Raw genomic sequence first — 23319 nt, 5'->3', positions numbered from 1 at the left:
TACTACTACTACTACTACTACTACTACTACTACTACTACTACTACTACTACTACTACTACTACTACTACTACTACTACTACTACTACTACTACTACTACTACTACTACTACTACTACTACTACTACTACTACTACTACTACTACTACTACTACTACTACTACTACTACTACTACTACTACTACTACTACTACTACTACTACTACTACTACTACTACTACTACTACTACTACTACTACTACTACTACTACTACTACTACTACTACTACTACTACTACTACTACTACTACTACTACTACTACTACTACTACTACTACTACTACTACTACTACTACTACTACTACTACTACTACTACTACTACTACTACTACTACTACTACTACTACTACTACTACTACTACTACTACTACTACTACTACTACTACTACTACTACTACTACTACTACTACTACTACTACTACTACTACTACTACTACTACTACTACTACTACTACTACTACTACTACTACTACTACTACTACTACTACTACTACTACTACTACTACTACTACTACTACTACTACTACTACTACTACTACTACTACTACTACTACTACTACTACTACTACTACTACTACTACTACTACTACTACTACTACTACTACTACTACTACTACTACTACTACTACTACTACTACTACTACTACTACTACTACTACTACTACTACTACTACTACTACTACTACTACTACTACTACTACTACTACTACTACTACTACTACTACTACTACTACTACTACTACTACTACTACTACTACTACTACTACTACTACTACTACTACTACTACTACTACTACTACTACTACTACTACTACTACTACTACTACTACTACTACTACTACTACTACTACTACTACTACTACTACTACTACTACTACTACTACTACTACTACTACTACTACTACTACTACTACTACTACTACTACTACTACTACTACTACTACTACTACTACTACTACTACTACTACTACTACTACTACTACTACTACTACTACTACTACTACTACTACTACTACTACTACTACTACTACTACTACTACTACTACTACTACTACTACTACTACTACTACTACTACTACTACTACTACTACTACTACTACTACTACTACTACTACTACTACTACTACTACTACTACTACTACTACTACTACTACTACTACTACTACTACTACTACTACTACTACTACTACTACTACTACTACTACTACTACTACTACTACTACTACTACTACTACTACTACTACTACTACTACTACTACTACTACTACTACTACTACTACTACTACTACTACTACTACTACTACTACTACTACTACTACTACTACTACTACTACTACTACTACTACTACTACTACTACTACTACTACTACTACTACTACTACTACTACTACTACTACTACTACTACTACTACTACTACTACTACTACTACTACTACTACTACTACTACTACTACTACTACTACTACTACTACTACTACTACTACTACTACTACTACTACTACTACTACTACTACTACTACTACTACTACTACTACTACTACTACTACTACTACTACTACTACTACTACTACTACTACTACTACTACTACTACTACTACTACTACTACTACTACTACTACTACTACTACTACTACTACTACTACTACTACTACTACTACTACTACTACTACTACTACTACTACTACTACTACTACTACTACTACTACTACTACTACTACTACTACTACTACTACTACTACTACTACTACTACTACTACTACTACTACTTGTGTAGAGGCAGTAAAGCATCTTGTGTAGAGGCAGTAAAGCATCTTGTGTAGAGGCAGTAAAGCATCTTGTGTAGAGGCAGTAAAGCATCTTGTGTAGAGGCAGTAAAGCATCTTGTGTAGAGGCAGTAAAGCATCTTGTGTAGAGGCAGTAAAGCATTAGTGAACTACTATGTACATAATGTGGTAAGATCAACACAATACTTGAGGACCGCATCACACTGGCTCTTCCCGCAACACTGCAGGTTTCATAGCATGGTTATACCTTCCTCCTGCTGCTGCACACAATACAATAATCATCTACGTAAGCAGACTGACCGAAGCTGCTTCTGTTAACGATGCGGGTCTCACCAACACAGTCGGAATAAGAAGCCGTATGAACCACGAAAGTGAACCAACAAACGAGACAAACTCTCAATCATCAGGGGAAAGTGTGAGCGATATTACATACGAATATGAACGATATGAAACGTACGAGGGTGGAAACTGTAGGGCATAAAGAAATATGTAAGTGAAACTGTATCGAGAAGGCCCGGGACGGTAAACGAAACCCCATTCATTACCAACAAGGTTCTATATGAACACTACAGCCAATTGAACCAGCGAAGCACAACCAACCACCACAGCATAATGAACCCGCGAGTCACAATGAAGCAGCAAAGTAACTCAACAAAGCACAGTGAACAAGATTCAAGGGAAAATGAACCAGTGAAGCTTTCATTTTTCTCCTTAATGTACACTAAACATCAACAAATTCCTGAAGTGGTTATCAAATGGTAATACAAGGAAACATGTTAATCCCTTAACCACACCATACGACCCATGACCACGACCATACGACCCATGACCACGACCATACGACCCATGACCACGACGGTACGACCCATGACCACGACCATACGACCCATGACCACGACCATACGACCCATGACCACGACCATACGACCCATGACCACGACGGTACGACCCATGACCACGACCATACGACCCATGACCACGACCATACGACCCATGACCACGACCATACGACCCATGACCACGACCATACGACCCATGACCACGAGGGTACGACTCCTACATATGATTACCACGATCTTTTACCATGACCTTTATGAGTAGAGGTCAGTAAAAGGTCATGGTCATCATACCGCTAGGCTAAAAATAGAATAATTTCTGTAGGAACACTAAAGTCCTATGATTCTATATTGTCATAATTCCCTTGATCACACGTAACTATCAGCCATTACGGTAAGCGTATGTCCATACGTACACACAACACAAAAATGATCTCCACACCAGTGAACGATCCGTCTCAGAATGATCACATCTTAACGTCAGGAGCTTGGTGCGCTCTCACATTGTTTCGTTCTTGTGTCATATTACGTCATTTTTTGTCCTTGTGTCATATCATGTCACTTTGAAAATGTAAAGATCTATTTACTTTTTATGCTGATTCCCCCCCCCCCCCACTTTATGCATGGCCTTCCATGAACCTGATTCGTAATGTTATCCATCTAAGATGAGGGTTTAACATGCAAGTCTGTTGAAGAATCATTACGCTCTCAATAACATGTAAGAAATATTTGCTTTTATGACCAGTATCCAGTAACCCCTAAATCATCAAAACTCATTATGAAGCACACTCTCTCTCTCTCTCTCTCTCTCTCTCTCTCTCTATATATATATATATATATATATATATATATATATATATATATATATATATAGATATATATATATATATATATATATACTGAAATTCACGCTAAATTCGACCAAAATGTGGTTTCAGATAACTCTTCCAATCAGCATGACAAATGTATCGCACAAAACATGACTGGCGAACCTGTGAAGGTAATGCCTACACTGTGCACGTTACTCTCGCAACTCAAAAGTCTCGGGTTCGACTCCGGGTGTGGGTACAATCGAGGAGTGTTGCCATATTGTGAGTCGTGGTTAGATAAACTTTCTGAGGAGGTCAGATGGTATAGTGCCTTCTTGTCTGGGACAACACAAAGGTCTGACGATATATTTGCTCACCAAACAACACACCACTCGCTCCTCAGCCACCACGCCCTCGGTGACACAGCTGACTAATTAGAAATATATAAATAAACATTATAATCAAATACATAAAAATACTACTACTACTGCTATGACTACTTATAATACTGCTATGATTAAGTCTACTACTACTATTACTACTGCAGCTGATGCTACTACTACTACTACTACTACTACTACTAATAATAATAATAATAATAATACAGAGATAGCAACCATCATATAGAGAGGATCAGCCACTGGACTAGCCTGGACCAACTTCTCTCAGCTGGCCTGCAACCTCTTCATTACCAGACAATCCTACCACTTCAAAGTCCCTCTACTGTACTCTACTGTACTGTACTGTACTGTACTGTACTGTACTGTACTGTACTCTACTGTAAGAGCCAAGGTTTTCAAACCCACTCGTGAGTGTGTACCGCTCCATCTATGAACATCCTTTCTCTCCATCCTCGACCTCCACGACAGTATCTGCTTCACTGATAAAACTGGAAAATGAATTTCCATGATTCTTAAAAAAAAAAAAACACCGCGTTCACTGGTCCGGAAACGATGTGCAGTATGTTGCTCAGAAAGCGTGAGAAGATACATACCACAATCTCTGATCAATTAACGCAAGGCATGATTTGTATCAATAGCGAAGTGAACTATTGCAGCTTATTATGAAATAAAACACATTTATATATATATATATATATATATATATATATATATATATATATATATATATATATATATATATATATTCATTCATTTATCATACTTTGTCGCTGTCTCCCGCGTTAGCGAGGTAGCGCAAGGAAACAAGACGAAAGAATGGCCCAACCCACCAACATACACATGTATATACATAGACGCCCACACATGCACATATACATACCTATACATTTCAATGTATACATACATATATATACACAGACATATACATATATAAACATGTACACATTCATACATGCTGCCTTCATCTATTCTCGCCGCCTCCCCGCCACACATGAAATGACAACCCCCTCCCCCCGCGTGCGCGCGAGGTAGCGCTAGGAAAAGACAACAAATGTCACGTTCGTTCACACTCAGTCTCTAACTGTCATATGTAATGCACCGAAAGCACAGCTCCATTTCCACATCCAGGGCCCACAAAACTTTCCATGGTTTACCCCAGACGCTTCACATGCCTTGGTTCAATCCACTGACAGCACGTCGACCCCGGTATACCACATCGTTCCAATTCACTCTATTCCTTGCACGCCTTTCACCCTCCTGTATGTTCAGGCCCGATCGCTCAAAATCTTTTTCACTCCATCCTTCACCTCCAATCTGGTCTCCCACTTCTCCACGTTCCCTCCACCTCTGACACATATATCCTCTTTGCCAATCTTTCTTCACTCATTCTCTCCATTATATATATATATATATATATATATATATATATATATATATATATATATACATATATATAATGCTTTTCATGTTCAGATGGGGTGGACGAGCTAGTGTGTTTCACATATGAACAAGACACACACTATAATATTTGTGCACCAAACAGAACATGGGAAGTGTGTGTTGGTAGAGGCCAGTGTGGTGCGCAACATGATGACAACTGGACTCAGCCACATGACCAACATTATCCTAAGATTATCCTTGTAATCACACATACCACCACCAGTTACACACGACATAAATGATGACAGAAGCTAATAGGATTCTCGCTGTAATGACCAAGGTTATAAATGATGAAGGGTATGACATTATCCAGCCCCGAAACGCTGATGACAGGCCGTCACCACAATGTTTCTACCATAACAAAACAGTCGGACGGATCCTTGAGGAACCTTAAGGAAAACACATGAACCTGTGTCGTGTTATCATCATCAAGCCACAGGTGAAGCAAACAAAACTGTTGTAATCAGTGATATGTTTGCTGACGTGTGAGTCTCATTGTTCAGGGTGAACCTAGGTACATCAGGTGGCGTTACACACAGTACGACCAGCTGCAGCACAGCCGGTCAGGTGGTGGAGGCTGGCCTCCACTCTGCCACCAACACTTCACACAAACAATAACAATGGTTGGCAACAGCGCCACCACCGCAGGAAACCAATCATCCTTGACATGTGATGATGGATGACCTTCACACAGTAATTACCCTGACCAAGTAACCCCACCCCCACCCCCCACACCATCTTGCGCATGCAAACACACCAACAAAAACATATCAACTATAATAACACTAATATGATCTCAGGTTCACAAAGACAGCAATCTGGTAGTGAAACTACTCTGGAGTACAAGTGGAGACTGACCTCTACATACTTTATTGATTCGAGAGATTGAACCGCGGCTGGCAAGCGGGGCAAGACAGTGTCAACCCTAAAGACACAGTCCCTTCCATTACCACCAACGACCATGACTGCTTCCTTGTTGTATATAACTGTTAAACACCTCTCTCTCTCTCTCTCTCTCTCTCTCTCTCTCTCTCTCTCTCTCTCTCTCTCTCTCTCTCTCTCATATATATATATATATATATATATATATATATATATATATATATATATATATATATATATATATATATATTCGCCATTTTCCCGCATTAGCGATGCAGCATTAAGAACAGAGGACTGAGCCTCAGATGTAATATCCTCACTTGGCTCCCTTCTCTGCTCCTTCTTTTGGAAAATAAAAAAATGAGAGGGGAGGATTTCCAGGCCCCCTCCCCTTTCAGTCGCCATCATCAGCCCCGGGACAGACCATCTGAATAAATAATGAGACTCATTAATGAGGCTGTGATGGTACAAGTGACACGAAATATGGGTCTCGTTATAATCAAACATCATTAGCATAATACATTCACAATTCCTCAACACAGAAGACAGCTCATCTAACCTCGACCTGTGGGTCAAGACTGAGCGCGTGTGATAGTAAGATGAGAGAGGGTGTGGCCCAGGAGTGGGTGTGGCCCAGGAGTGGGTGTGGCCCATTTGAGGGTGTCACACACACGTGGCAGTATTGGCCACCAGGGTGACCACGCCCCCACCACCCGCCCCTCGACAGGGCGGGTGGTGGAGATGGGTGGGGGGAAATTACTGGTCCAAGGGCAGGTCTGGGCGTCGAGGTCAGGTAGTATATAATGGGTTACGAGTCCTAATCGTGAGACGTCAATGGCAGTGAAGGATATATTCACATAACCGCTGTATCATCTTACTCCACCTATGTTGAATCGAATAATTTCCTGAACTTGAAATTGCCTCATAAAAACTATCCTTGCCTACCTTCACTACATAATGACAGAAGAACACAAATATAATCATCACGTATTATCTCGCTCTTTCTCCTTTAACATTTTCCTTCAATAATTTTCCTGATTTTCGGTTACGCTGAATTTCCTTCAATCCGCTGCGCATTCCTGATTTCTTACATATTTCCTGTCCCTATAATCATTACCTTTGCTCCTCCTCTCCCATCCCTCCATCCCTCTACATCAAGTCTTCCACCTCTCCTGGTGACATCCACCAGGAGAGGTGGATGCCACGTGTCTGGAGGTGGGCCTGCTGCTGTGCTCCACCATCAAGGATCGTGACGTAATATGTAAGCTTGACAACGTATAACTGAGAACCCAGTGAAGTTACACGACTGTTCTCATGGCTCAGCAAGGTTAACACTGACCCGCCACGTGTCCCTCACCTGCACATCTTAACCACTTTCCTCATCTCGTCCTGTTCCTCTTGCACTCACCACTCACCTCATAACCCGAGGCAGCGCTCAACCTACACTCATATATCCTCATAACTTCCATCAGAACAAGCAGGTGAGAGCAACATAATATCTCAAACCAAGTTGTAAGACTCAATTATTAACAACATTTGGCGCGAGTTATGTACGCGTGAAGATAAGGACCCGCGTGGAGTGACCTGCCTGGCTAGGAAGGATCCTGCAGGATCTCTCACGCTCGGACTTCCCGAGGCGTCATGCCTCACACACACACACACACACACACACACACACACACTAACATATTATATCCTGACCGGTAACTATAAAAGGGAATGCAAATGTTCACGAAATATATGTTCTTTTCTGGCCAAATGCGACAACTCTCACGAGAGAGAGAGAGAGAGAGAGAGAGAGAGAGAGAGAGAGAGAGAGAGAGAGAGAGAGAGAGAGAGAGAGAGAGAGGAGTTTTGTAAACTGTAATTGAAGTATAAGATCATGCATGATAACTTAATACTACTATACTTCACAACTTTCCTGGTCTATACCCGACATGACAACATATTGACCTGGCTTCCTCAGGAACCCCCGATGACCTGGCTTGCTGTACCTGGTGAAGCCTCCCTCCACCTACCTGTCTTTCTCCTTCTCGCTGTTGACCTGCTCCACGTAGCGTTCCACGTAACGTTCCCGGGCGTCCGTCTCGCGGGGACACCCCATACGCGCTTCCAGGCGCTGGAGCCTCTCCCGCAGGTCTCCGGGAGGTTCCCGCGGGCGGAGGTCGCGTGCGGGAGGCTCCATGCGGCCCTCAAGGCGGGACTCAGTTCGAGGCTTGATCTCCGGCTCCGGCCGGGTCTTGAAGTCTGCGTCGATCCTGGGTGGAGTCTTAGCTTCGAACCTCTCCTCAACCTCCTGGTCTAACTCCAGCAACCGGGACTCCAGCCTGGGATCCTTCCTGGGTTCCACTCTGGGTTCGATGAGGCCCAACATCCTGGGATCCATGACCCTGGGATCAGCGCGGGGATCCATCAGGAGCCTGGGATCCACACGCGGGTCAATGAAGCGGTCCGACACTCGGTCGTGAAGGCGATCTAAGGTGCGGTAGTTGATGACGGTGTCGCGGATTTCATTCTCCTTGTTCTTCTTGTGGCTGGGACGCAGCAGGGACGAGTACTTGCTCTCTTTACTGAGGCTGCAACACCCAGGAGGCAAGTTAGTAAACATACAAACACAAGATAAAACACAAAAACAAACAAATCTTCTCACACAATATGGTCCAAGTTCGCTTACCACTCTACGTCTCGAAGCGTTTGCGAGATCTGAAGCTTCTTTCACGTCTCTATAGACTTTGATGTATAACACATGTTGTATAATGAGCGTATAACACATGTTGTATAATTACCGTGATCATTACGGTAATCTTGCGTCCACAATTAAGGATGGCTCGTAAGTTATCATTAGCTGAACTCTTCGTTGTACTTACCTGATGAACTTCATACAACCCAGAGTGGCAATTACCATTCCTGACTGACGCATTCACGGCCCTCCCAGAGTCGAGCGCATAGGTTCGAATCCTGGATGCGGCACTCGGTCCACGGTCCACTAAGCTGTTCATCCACTCCCAGGCGTTGGTCGATAAAATAAGTACTGGACTCAGGCTATATATGGGAGCGGGGGGCTGGAAATCCTCCCCTCCAGTTTTTACTTTTCCAAAAGAAGGAACAGAGAAGGGGACCAGGTGAGGAGTTTCCCCTCTTAGGCTCAGGTAACATACAAAAGTTGAGGGTATTGAGTGTAGGCTGTCGCTTGGTGATGTAGGCATCACTCAGTGTGCACGTGGTAGTACGTACCATACATACATGGTGTACCACCTGGCGTAACGTACCGTACACAGCAGGGTAGTGCTGTTATGTGTGTCTTCTCATGCAGGTGTCTGTGTGCATGACAGTAATGCTGCTCCAGCTAAACTTGCGCTGAGTAAAGTTGATGTTGAAGACAACGTTGGATCGTCAGATACAATTCTCAATACTATAATTACACAGAGGTACCTGGCCGCTTTGAGCAGGAAGACGAGTTGAGATAAGCACAAGTAGAAACATCTTCCATCACAGTGAAATGGGTCAAGTCAAACCTGTATGTGGAAAAAGTATTCAGATCAGCAGATTACAAGATGATGGAACTGGTACACTGAGGCTACGTCAGGGTCACTACTGGTGCTCTGCCTTAACTGAAGATGTTAATCATGTGAACTGTAAAGTTTGTGGTCAAACATCTGGACACAAACTACAACACTAGGTCTAAAATGTGAAAAAATTTAGCCTTTAGTGAACAGATCAAAACAAACCCTGGAAGGAATATCAACACCTTACTGTTGTTAATAACAAGTTACCTGACATTCTAACATTGTATCCACTTACCATATGAAACTATGTCATGTATGTAATGTCATGTATGTAATGTCATGTATGTAATGTCATGTATGTACTGAAATACGAACTGTAACATCTTACTTCACATCAACCCACTGGCGGCGGTTTGGCCAAGATCCTTTGTGACCACTGAAATACTTTTGCGCTACCGCTCACACGATAAGCATGGATGTGGTGCACGATAATGTTGCCGTGGTTACCCCGGCACACATCACCACGTACCGTGCACCACTGGTTATCACAACATGACAATAACTACTCCAGATACACACATGCCTTACCTAGCATCATCGTACCACACACACACACACACACACACACACACAATCATCCTCAACCACGCGAGTAACCAACCCCTCCTTCCGTACCGTCACTTAACCACAAACCACGACCAACATCTCCACTTCCTGACCCTTCTCTCTCTCTCTCTCTCTCTCTCTCTCTCTCTCTCTCTCTCTCTCTCTCTCTCTCTCTCTCGCGTCTGTTTATTTCTTCACAAACAATCTGGTACGTATGTGAGTCCTGCTGTATCCCCTTATGTCTGTTACTCAGAGCCAATCTGGCCACAAATTACCTTAAAAAACTATGCTACAGTTCCTAATATTCTACAGTTGCTAATTTCCTACAGTTGCTAATTTCCTACAGTTGCTCATTTTCTACAGTTGCTCATTTTCTACAGTTGCTCATTTTCTACAGTTGCTCATTTTCTATAGTTGCTCATTTTCTATAGTTGCTCATTTTCTATAGTTGCTCATTTTCTACAGTTGCTCATTTTCTATAGTTGCTCATTTTCTACAGTTGCTCATTTTCTACAGTTGCTCATTTTCTATAGTTGCTCATTTTCTATAGTTGCTCATTTTCTATAGTTGCTCATTTTCTATAGTTGCTCATTTTCTACAGTTGGCAATTTTCTAAGCAAGAAACTCAGAAGTAAATAAGTGAAGAGATGGTCAAAGTTAAGTGTGGTTTAATAACCATAAATTATTCTATCTTCAGGAAGAATTGTATGTTATGAACAACAAACGAAACAGTAAATAACAAACATCGTGTAAGACAAGAGAAAACCAGATACAAAAACACATTTACCAACAAACCAATCAGGGACCAATGGCAAGTGTGGCACAACCATAGATAACACCAGAAACATCACAAACAAACCACACAAAACAGACAAACCATCAACAAACACAAAGCAAACGACATAAACCACATACCACAATACAAAGAAAACAAATACATGACAGGCACTGATACACAAAGCAATGAACACACAAAGGCCTGGACAAACAAACATCCCCCCCCCCCCCGCCCTTCCTCAGGAACCGTTAGAAAAAGAGAAGTGGAGACAAGAAAGGCGTAACCCAGGTGCTCCATATCAAGGTCCGCGCGCCAGCCACAATGCTGACAATCTCATCCAATTATGTTTTTTTTTTTCCTCTCCTACACCACAGTGAGACCTGCGCGAAGGCTGAACCACTTATCACAACACTACAGAAAAAAAGGAAGAAATAGATAACGCTCTCAGCTACAGACGAACGAAATAGATAAATACGAACCCACATGACAAACTATATATATATATATATATATATATATATATATATATATATATATATATATATATATATATATATATATATATTCCTATAAGTCCACGGGGAAAATGAAACACGATAAGTTCCCAAGTGCACTTTCGTGTAATAATCACATCATCAGGGGAGACACAAGAGAGAAATATAACAGTCAGTTGATATAAAACTAAGAGACGTAGCTAGGGCGCTATCTGGTAAACATGCGATGTTATATTTCTTGTGTCTCCCGTGTTGATGTGATTATTACACGAAAGTGCACTTGGGAACTTATCGTGTTTCATTTTCCCCGTGGACTCATGAATATACTTTATCACGCGCAAAATTGTGATCCTTTCCAATATATATATATATATATATATATATATATATATATATATATATATATATATATATATATATATATATATATATATATTATTTATTTTATTATACTTTGTCGCTTTGTGGGAGGCAAGTTGTTAGAAGCAGTGAAAAGTTTTTATCGAGGATGTAAGGCATGTGTACGTGTGGGAAGAGAGGAAAGTGATTGGTTCTCAGTGAATGTAGGTTTGCGGCAAGGGTGTGTGATGTCTCCATGGTTGTTTAATTTGTATATGGATGGGGTTGTTAGGGAGGTGAATGCAAGAGTTTTGGAAAGCGGGGCAAGTATGAAGTCTGTTGGGGATGAGAGAGCTTGGGAAGTGAGTCAGTTGTTGTTCGCTGATGATACAGCGCTGGTGGCTGATTCATGTGAGAAACTGCAGAAGCTGGTGACTGAGTTTGGTAAAGTGTGTAAAAGAAGAAAGTTAAGAGTAAATGTGAATAAGAGCAAGGTAATTAGGTACAGTAGGGTTGAGGGTCAAGTCAATTGGGAGGTAAGTTTGAATGGAGAAAAACTGGAGGAAGTAAAGTGTTTTAGATATCTGGGAGTGGATCTGGCAGCGGATGGAACCATGGAAGCGGAAGTGGATCATAGGGTGGGGGAGGGGGCGAAAATCCTGGGAGCCTTGAAGAATGTGTGGAAGTCGAGAACATTATCTCGGAAAGCAAAAATGGGTATGTTTGAAGGAATAGTGGTTCCAACAATGTTGTATGGTTGCGAGGCGTGGGCTATGGATAGAGTTGTGCGCAGGAGGATGGATGTGCTGGAAATGAGATGTTTGAGGACAATGTGTGGTGTGAGGTGGTTTGATCGAGTAAGTAACGTAAGGGTAAGAGAGATGTGTGGAAATAAAAAGAGCGTGGTTGAGAGAGCAGAAGAGGGTGTTTTGAAATGGTTTGGGCACATGGAGAGAATGAGTGAGGAGAGATTGACCAAGAGGATATATGTGTCGGAGGTGGAGGGAACGAGGAGAAGTGGGAGACCAAATTGGAGGTGGGAAGATGGAGTGGAAAAGATTTTGTGTGATCGGGGCCTGAACATGCAGGAGGGTGAAAGGAATCATCAAAGCAGCAGTTCAACAAAAACATTACAAACAATGATCAAATACTTGTCTAATGACGTTCATAACTGCTGCCATTACCGACCTACGTATCAGCAGTGACCCAGCACTTCAGCTGATGTCGAGTGTCACTCTTTTACCCGAGGCAGCTGTTAAATTCCTTCTGCCTCCCCCACACGTGGAGTGGTTGCTGATGTTGCGCCCACAATACATACAGTCTTCCCACACAACGATTGCCAACTCACACATAACTCACACGACTTACTCGTAACTATATTCTTTCCAGCGGTGAACGCTACGCGCTAGCCATGCTTTTAAGGTAGGAGGGAGGATAGGCACTGGTGAGATACCAGGCAGAGGTACCAAATACCAGTTAGACGGGTACCAGACACGTATGGTAAGTTGTCAGAGCCACAGATGACCATAGGAGAGGTGATGGTGGTCCACACATCACACGAGAGATAAACATTCCACTCACCAGACAACCATATTATGTACATCCACCCACACTGAACCTCCATCCCTCATGCTAAGAGAATCGTCATCACCTCTTATCCCTTATACTCAGAAAGTGCCACGTCACATTCTCTTATCTTTAACTACATCACACTAAGTTATACACCATTACACTTCGCCACGCCCATAAAGTCAATGTTTCCTCAAGCCACACCCATTAAAGTTAACACTTTCCCTGAAGTAAAGGTATTGCTAGACGTGGCCCCTTGCTTACTTCCCGTGAACCATCTGTACAGACGACCCTAACACGTTAATCTCTCATATACTTACTCACAGCTAACTACATCATCATCACCTCCCTATGTAAACAATTACTAACTAACCCAGACCAAGCGAACCACCTTCCCTCACAACCACCAACTCTTACACACACCCCCCTCCTCCACCAGAGAGAGAGAGAGAGAGAGAGAGAGAGAGAGAGAGAGAGAGAGAGACGCTTTTGATACCTCAGGCTCAGCAGGGTGACTGACCACAGGGAAAGACACCTTTTTTGTGTGTGTACTTGTAAGGCGAGGCGAGATACTGTGTGGTCGCAGGTCTCTGCCCTCTACTGTCTGTGTGTATGTATGTATGTATGTATGTATGTATGTATGTATGTATGTATGTATGTATGTATGTGTGTGTGTGTGTGTGTGTGTGTGTGTGTGTGTGTGTGTGTGTGTGTGCGTGTGTGTGTATGTATGTATGTATGTGCGTGTGTGTGTGTGTGTGTGTGTGTATGTGGTGTCATGGCTTAAGGTGGAAGGGACAGCAAGACATGGGGGGTCACGAGACTGGACGGATGGGGATGGGGGGAGGGGGTGGAGCGTGTGTGGAGGCAACCTACAAACCAACTCCTGTTGCAAAATAATGCTATAACAATCTATAATATCCTATCTTGTACTCTATACTGTACTGTACTATACCGTACTATACTGTACTGTACTGTACTATACCGTACTATACTATACTGTACTGTACTGTACTGTACTATACTGTACTGTACTGTACTATACTGTACTGTACTGTACTATACCGTACTATACTATACTGTACTGTACTATACTGTACTGTACTGTACTGTACTATACTGTACTGTACTGTACACCACCTGCAGGTGGTGGTGGTGGATGTGCCTCCCTCTCGCCATTTGGTGTGTGCACGTCCATCTTCGTACCACACGAAGGTCTTCCCCCCGGCCACTACCACGTGTCACACTAGTCAACGTTCTCAACCATCATCAAGACGTTCTGACCTGACCCATCCATCAACTACCACCACACGTTCACCATCACCCCCCCCCCCACGTTCTGACCTGACCCATCCATCAACTACCACCACACGTTCACCATCACTCACCCCCCCACGTTCTGACCTGACCCATCCATCAACTACCACCACACGTTCACCATCACCCCCCCCCCACACACACACAACGTTACCACTTCCATCTTGACAAAACACCAAGCGTAGCATGACAGTCTGAAGGATCATGCACGCACTGGCAGGCAAGACGGCCACGTGCTGTGTTAACACTGAACAAAGCCTTTTGTAAGGTAGGCAGGAGAATACCTTAACACAGCACTTGATAACCCAACTGTGATAAGCGGACATGGAGGCCACCAACCAAGAAGAAACAGAAAGAGAGAAAAAGAAGAGATACATAAATACACGCAACGAACAAGAAACAAAGAGAATAGAAGCAATTCTTAAATTCATCATACATAAAACATGACTAAGAAAATAATCATAAACTTTTACAAATGGTTAATATAAAGATAAAAATGGTAACGCCTGTGTGTGTGTGTGTGTGTGTGTGTGTGTGTGTGTGTGTGTGTGTGTGTGTGTGTGTGTGCGTGTAGTACAGGGAGAAGTTTTACACACGTGTTGCCCCGTCTCTTAACCCTGTATGTATGTATGTAACATTTCCTATGGACACACAAACACACCTTAACCTATACCAGGTACCCAATCAACGAACAACTCCAAGGGCAAGATGAACATTTGGGAATGACTGTGAGCTTACTGCACACCCACGATTCGAACCTATGCACATGGCCGCCCTGATAAAGTGAGGAATGGTAGTTATATGGGGTAGTTATATGGGGTAGTTAGGTCTTAACCATCATCTCTACATACCAAACTCGTCTCCATCACAACATCCTTCCACCACATTTTTTTTTTTCTCCACTTCAATCCTTTCCAGAACCTCGCTCTTCTCGTCGTTCTTCTCCTACGTGACCACACACCAGCAGAGAGACAAACAAGGCGTCGTGTGCACAGCGTTAAGACGTAACCAACCGTGACATGAGGGAAGGGTTATAGTGAGTCACCACCATGCATGATGGACATGGAAGTAAGATCCAACTCCTGCATCTCAACCAACACCTCCACAACTTCTCAAACCAATATATGACTCCAAACTGCCTTCAAACGAGAGAAGGTTAACCATGCTATCGGTAGTGCGAGTGGTAAAACCTCTGTACCACACCAGGGACCATGTGAGGACTTGCGGCAACATGAAATGGTAAAACTAGTTGTGAGTTTGGGTCAGGAGCACATACCGCACAACAACAACAACAACAACAACAACATGCTTTCTTATAGTTGTAGCAATAATAAAAGTAAAGAACCCACAAGACGTAACAGAACTTCTTGTTATAGTTCATGTTGTGGTTTACAACACTGAGGTTATGTGTAATTATTGCCTCGTCTGCACACCTGAGTTGCTCAAAATAAAATGGGGTAACACAGAGGTGGAGACGACCGGTCGTTAAGTATTCTGAAGTAATATCTTAATGTTGAGTCATATTTATAATGTTATTTTCCTACTTATGTTCAGTGGATACATTTTTGTTTGCTCTAAACTGCTTCTACAGCACTTATAAAACGGTCCTTTATCTAAACATAAGATCAATATAATACAATCTTCCATCTTGTAATGGTCCACTAAGTTACTTCTGTTTTCTGTACTGGACTAATCATTATCATGAAACCACCAGTGGACGTCTGCCTCCTCTCTCATGACCCAAGCCAGCACGCCCCTGTGGTGCAGGACCCACCATGCAGTCTGACAAGTCTCCCTTTGACTTACGCCATCTTCTACACCATCACTTTCTGGCACCATACAGAAGCAACCTACTCTACGTCAAGAGAGTCACTATAATATTACGGAAAAGAAGACCTTCCATGTGGCATTTAACCACTAAAATACGTCATCTGACGTTCGGTTAACAAAGACAGACAAGAGGACATGACACTGTGTTGTCATGCGAGGTGGGGTGGGGGGTTGTACTGATCCCATCCCTCACCCAACAACATCATCACAGCTCCCTCACCTCTCTCTCTCTCTCTCTCTCTCTCTCTCTCTCTCTCTCTCTATATATATATATATATATATATATATATATATATATATATATATATATATATATATATATATATATATATACACATATATATATATATATATATATATATATATATATATATATATATATATATATATATATATATATATATATATATATATATATATATATATATCTTCGTGCAGATGTGGGTAGTAAAGGTAGGTGATATTCATAATGAGAGCAGAGTACATAGTGAAGGGTTGGTTGGTTGAGTCATCGTGTGTTCATCATACCTGAGCAGGACACGTGAGGCCGCCCACCTCCTGCTGGTGACCCTCACTGCTGGACAACCATCTCACCAGACAAACAATGTGATGCTGACCAAATGCCTCCCACGAACCACCTGTTAGCCAGGCCATACTGACGTAACACTAGGGGGGGGGGGGGAACACCTCCTCATGACACGTCATGACTATAATCCATAATATAAAGCTGTGGAAATCTAAAGTTCACTGTGGGGTGTGTGTGTGTGTGTGTGTGTGTGTGTGTGTGTGTGTAACATGTGGTGGAGTGGGTGAGACAGTATGCCACAACATACAGTAAGAGCTACACTGACATCTTGAACGTTGTCATGTGAACTAAACTTCCACAATATAAACCAATTTACCAAACTGTGAACATGTTGTACACCAACTGTACAACCCACCACATCTCTGCCCACGATCCCACTCCACCAGCTCAAGAACCTCATCTACAACAGCCGGAAGAACCAGTCAGTACAGTCCACACTACAACACCACAAGACTACCACAATGGTAAAAGTGGTCCACCTAACTCTCCACCATACCCCCCCTCCCCTACCCCGCCTCTCTCTCTCTCTCTCTCTCTCTCTCTCTCTCTCTCTCTCTCTCTCTCTCTCTCTCTCTCTCTCTCTCTCATCAGCGACCATTACGCTTTTTAAATCGCAGATAACCATCTACTTCCGCATCAGGAAAACTCCACTATGTCCCTTTACACACGGTCTGACACACACACACACAAATAAAACCACAAACACTGAATCAGTTTGGGCAGGCCAGAATCACGCAAACGCTCGCTGCCTCTACCACACTGGTTTTAAACCTCCCTGTGTACCGTGCCACTTGGTGCCTCTGCTCCACTCTGTGTACCGTGCCACTTGGTGCCTCTGCTCCACTCTGTGTACCGTGCCACTTGGTGCCTCTGCTCCACTCTGTGTACCGTGCCACTTGGTGCCTCTGCTCCACTCTGTGTACCGTGCCACTAGGTGCCTCTGCTCCACTCTGTGTACCGTGCCACTAGGTGCCTCTGCTCCACTCTGTGTACCGTGCCACTAGGTGCCTCTGCTCCACTCTGTGTACCGTGCCACTAGGTGCCTCTGCTCCACTCTGTGTACCGTGCCACTTGGTGCCTCTGCTCCACTCTGTGTACCGTGCCACTTGGTGCCTCTGCTCCACTCTGTGTACCGTGCCACTTGGTGCCTCTGCTCCACTCTGTGTACCGTGCCACTTGGTGCCTCTGCTCCACTCTGTGTACCGTGCCACTTGGTGCCTCTGCTCCACTCTGTGTACCGTGCCACTAGGTGCCTCTGCTCCACTCTGTGTACCTAACGAGTCGTCAGCACACGTAACCTAACCTAACATGAAGATGCAGCCACATTCATTTTCACTTACGAGTGTAACTTGCACCGTCCAGACAACTCCAGTGTACCACCAGTGGTACACGTACCCTACCCGCCTGCTAACCGCTTCATGGAGTCATAGAGTTTATAAGGTAATTCACCTCTGAGTCACACATCTGGACTGGGAAATATTCACAGTTAACTTCAAATAACAGTCAACGCTTGACGTTAAGTTGACCATCTTAATTCTTAGTTCATACTACTACTTATTATTTCATGGGATGTGGGTTGTGAGAGGCAGTTTGATTAAAAAAAGTATCCAAAAATACTAATTTGAAACAATTTTGTCACTAGACCAGACATCTTCACTTGGCATGCACATGATTCCTGTAGTTGTAAACAAACTTATCTTTAATGAGGAACGTAATTACGCTAATTATTCAGATTATCATTATGAAGCATCTAGTCTCTCATTTAACTAAGAGAGAGAGAGAGAGAGAGAGGTAAACGTAATTACAGTCATTCATCATGACCTCTCACTTAACACAGGGAGGGAGGGAGGGAGGGAGAGTTCTGACGCCCTCCACTGACCAACACCGTGTGTTCTGCTGACACCCGGGTGACCACAGTCCACCCCAGCCCATCATCATCATCATGTGATCCCCCTTCATAGATTTTCACTTTCTGACGTAATTATCCCCCCCCCCCCCCACCTTCCGTTACGCTGCAGGGCAGCCCAGGAGACCCACCCGCCCTGGATCATTACCTTCCCATGACGTGCCGTGCCGTGCCGTGACGTGACGTGACGTGCCGTGACGTGACGTGACCCAGCCGCCGTTCAATATAAAGCAGATGTAAAGCTTAATGCAGTTCAGCCTCGCTGGGTTTCATGACGCTCATGTGTGAAACGTTCTCCATTTTCCTCTTTTTTCCTATTTCCTGTGAATCTGTTTTAGAAAGTAAGTTGTATGATGCCTACTCTCTCTCTCTCTCTCTCTCTCTCTCTCTCTCTCTCTCTCTCTCTCTCTCTCTCTTGGAATTTCTCTAAAAAAAAAAGTTTTACTCTCCGAACAGTTCTGACTAGTTATTGCTTTAAAAAGTTCCTCAAACTATCGCTATCATAAGAGCATGTCATCTGCCTCACCAGCTACTGAACACGACAGTACGACCCTCTGGTACTGAACACGACAGTACGACCCTCTGGTACTGAACACGACGGTACGACCCTCTGGTACCATTAACTGACCTTTGATACGACCCTTAAGAGTCAGGTGAAAAGCCAGGCCATTATGTCCAAAGGTCGTACCGACGTGCTAACGAAATAACGCATGGCACTGTTCCGCTCAACTTTCGAATTACTGAATTTTTTACGCCAAATGAAATCCCTGGAATCAAGACCACACAAGACACGCGATGACTGAACCCAACATGTGACAACACTGTGAGGTTCACCACACGAGTGCAACATAAATCCCCAGTTAACATAGTAATTCCCTACAGGTGAACATAAATCCCCAGCTAACATTTTAATTCCTTACAGGTGAACATAAATCCCCAGTTGAACCATTGTGGAAATCCCCCAGAGAGAACAACGTAAATATCCCAAACCAACAACAGGGCGGCCGGCATCCCCTCTATACAAACCAGACAAGTCATCAACAAAGAACAAACTGGAATCTTTACTACAACGATGATCACAGTTCATGAAGTAAAAGTGTTGACATGTCACACGGTCTGGCACAGGGCAAGATCACGTGCCCGGCTCACAACACAACACATCACCTAACCTAACCTGACCTAACCTAACCTGACCTGACCTGACCTGACCTAACCTAACCTAACCTGACCTAACCTAACCTAACCTGACCTAACGTAACCTCACCTGACCTAACCTGACCTGACCTGACCTAACCTAACCTAACCTAACCTGACCTAACCTAACCTGACCTAACCTGACCTAACCTAACCTGACCTAACCTGACCTAACCTGACCTAACCTAACCTGACCTAACCTGACCTAACCTAACCTAACCTAACCTGACCTAACCTGACCTGACCTAACCTGACCTACCCTAACCTAACCTAACCTAACCTGACCTAACCTAACCTGACCTAACCTAACCTGACCTAACCTAACCTGACCTAACGTAACCTGACCTGACCTAACGTAACCTGACCTAACCTAACCTGACCTTACCTAACCTAACCTGACCTGACCTGACCTGACCTAACCTAACCTGACCTAACCTGACTTAACCTAACCTGACCTAACCTGACTTGACCTAACCTAACCTAACCTGACCTAACCTAACCTTACTTAATCTAACCTGACCTAACCTAACCTGACCTGACCTAACCTAACCTGACTTAACCTAACCTGACCTAACCTAACCTGACGAAAGGTCACATACCCACACCAACTGGCCTTAACACACACACACACACACACACAATATATATATATATATATATATATATATATATATATATATATATATATATATATATATATATATATATATATATATCCCTGGGGATAGGGGAGAAAGAATACTTCTCACGTATTCCCTGCGTGTCGTAAAAGGTGACTAAAAGGGAAGGGAGCGGGGGGCCGGAAATCCTCCCCTCTCGTTTTTAATTTTCCAAAAGAAGGAACAGAGAAGGGGGCCAAATGAGGATAATCCCTCAAAGGCTCAGTCCTCTGCTCTTAACGCTACCTCGCTAACGCGGGAAATGGCGAATAGTATAATATATATATATATATATATATATATATATATATATATATATATATATATATATATAAAGGGAGATGTTGACGTGGGAGGACATACTTGTGGAGTTAGTGATAACATTAAGCTTTCCCCTGAACTGATCACGTAACCCAGGTAGCGATGTTGACCCATCCGTGGCACGCTGGACGTGGGACGGACACAACCATAATACCAAACATCCACTAAAAACATTCTCTTACAACCCTCCTCGTCGCGGAGTGCCACCACAACACGGTGGTGTGTTGTGGCGGGGGTTGTCTGAAGAATGTGAGGACCGGCAGTTCTCTCCTGCTTGGGAGCCGGATCGAGCCAGAGGAACGTTCCTGCCTCAGGATAATTGGTGGGCGTGTTTCCGGAGGTGAGCAGCAGCAGACACCTTCACACTAAGGACATACCACTTGTGGCCCGGGAGGCAGGCGCTACACTCTAGCTCGGGGGAATGGAGGAAACTAGTCGCTTACACACTACTCCTCCAAACGTTAACAACACTACATGAAAAACTTACAATTATCCTACTGGTCCATCCAACTGTGTAAGTATATATCTAATATGGCTAGAGATATACATCAATGGTTGTATTCGTGCATTGTGTATATATGTTGTCTGGCTAACGATATATATCAATAGTTTGTGTGTATACATGTCTCTCTGGTAGTGTGTAATAAGGGGATCTTGGAAGAGTCAAAGTCGTAAGAAAAATATTAATGCAAGAAAATAACAAAAATATGACATCAAGAACGTAAACCAGACAGCTTACCACGTGAACTGTTCACCATTAACCAACAGATATTCCAATAAAGGATTCTATTCAGCATGTGTAGCTATGGCTGATTCTACTGTACCTGACATACACCTGAAAAGCTCACTCCAGATCACATGTAAAATCGTACATGAATCAATATATACATAGTTTCATCTGTTGTTTTTGTAGTGTGACACTAAGATGTCCTGGGTACAATCACATCAAGTCATGACTCAATACAGTTGATGATACACGTTATGTTATGGTAAAGGAACTTGGACCAAATCAAACATTCACAACCCACCATATAACAACACTAGTTATAATTATCAAACATTCACAACCCACCATATAACAGCACTAGTTATAATCATGAACCAGGTCACACTACTGCCCATATTACATCATTGGGCCTGAACAAACCAGTGTTACATAAAGTTAGAAATCTGTTAGTATTTACAACGGTAAATACAACATGACGTACACTACAATCACGTTTAAACGTGTCAAGCAGGACGCATGACCTGGCTCTATGTAAACATGTTCACTAAATGTCCTACTTACCGCCACTTCTTCTGCGGGTCTTTACTGGGTCGCTGGAGCGTCCACATCTTGCACGACGACGAGCAGACTGGACGAACACAGAAGAAGAGATATCAAGGAGGTCGTCAGCTACTCCTTCAGGAAGGTCTTGCTGGGAGTCATAGATCAGCAGGACGTTCCACCTGTGTCCCCGAGGGTCGGCCCTGGCGATAGTATCAGTTCCTTGGTGTCCTCCTGAAGGAGGCACTGCCGGTGTATCAACACTTGTGTCAACAATGACACATTAAGAAAATCTATTTTGTAATGCCCTCGAGTCGTCTGAACAACACAGTTAAGTATCTAATCTACTTTTCTACCGAGCGGCAGGGAGGCAGGATGGAGTCCATATAATTTAATAAATCTCAGGATATCACTTTCATTGAGAGACAGTATGCGACCCCCGTAGCAACGCGCACAACCTAACCAACACAACCGTTGTCTACAACACATTGACAGGTTCACGCCGGCTTCCCAGACTCCCACGCACCGCTGACGCCGAACATGTCGTACTGCACAGCGCTCACGAAACTTCATGAGACTGGTCGTACGATGTTGTCATCCTTCGTCATTATCTTCACCTGCTCATAATGTTAGCTACATCAACAGTAGCCACAGTTTCATACTCAACCCGTTTGTGTATAATGTAATAATTACGTCAGAGGCAAACAACATCCTTTTTGTGGTAAACATTTAAACACCTCAAAATGCACTGACCAACA

The 23319-nt window shown here is 43.2% G+C and overlaps 1 protein-coding gene across 4 annotated transcripts in view; it reads right to left on the bottom strand.

Moving 5' to 3' along the window:
- The window catches only part of LOC139758636 (uncharacterized), a 184068-nt gene extending 161020 nt beyond the window's left edge, over positions 1 to 23048 (bottom strand). For all 4 annotated transcript variants that reach the window (XR_011714874.1, XR_011714875.1, XM_071680163.1 and 1 more), the window contains exons 1-2: positions 22583 to 23048; positions 8208 to 8765 (exon numbers count right to left, since the gene is read on the bottom strand). Coding sequence is in view for 2 of the 4 variants with exons in the window: in XM_071680163.1 (XP_071536264.1) it covers positions 8208 to 8765; positions 22583 to 22629 (605 nt within the window). In the remaining 2 variants the exon portion in view is untranslated. The remainder of the gene's footprint in view (positions 1 to 8207; positions 8766 to 22582) is intronic.
- Between the last annotated feature and the right edge of the window lie 271 nt (positions 23049 to 23319).

This window comes from Panulirus ornatus, chromosome 31 (assembly GCF_036320965.1).
Source record: "Panulirus ornatus isolate Po-2019 chromosome 31, ASM3632096v1, whole genome shotgun sequence".
In the NCBI taxonomy this organism is placed as follows: Eukaryota; Metazoa; Arthropoda; class Malacostraca; order Decapoda; family Palinuridae; genus Panulirus; species Panulirus ornatus.
Note: the sequence above shows the minus strand (reverse complement) of the source record. Positions and strands in the feature narration are given on the sequence as shown.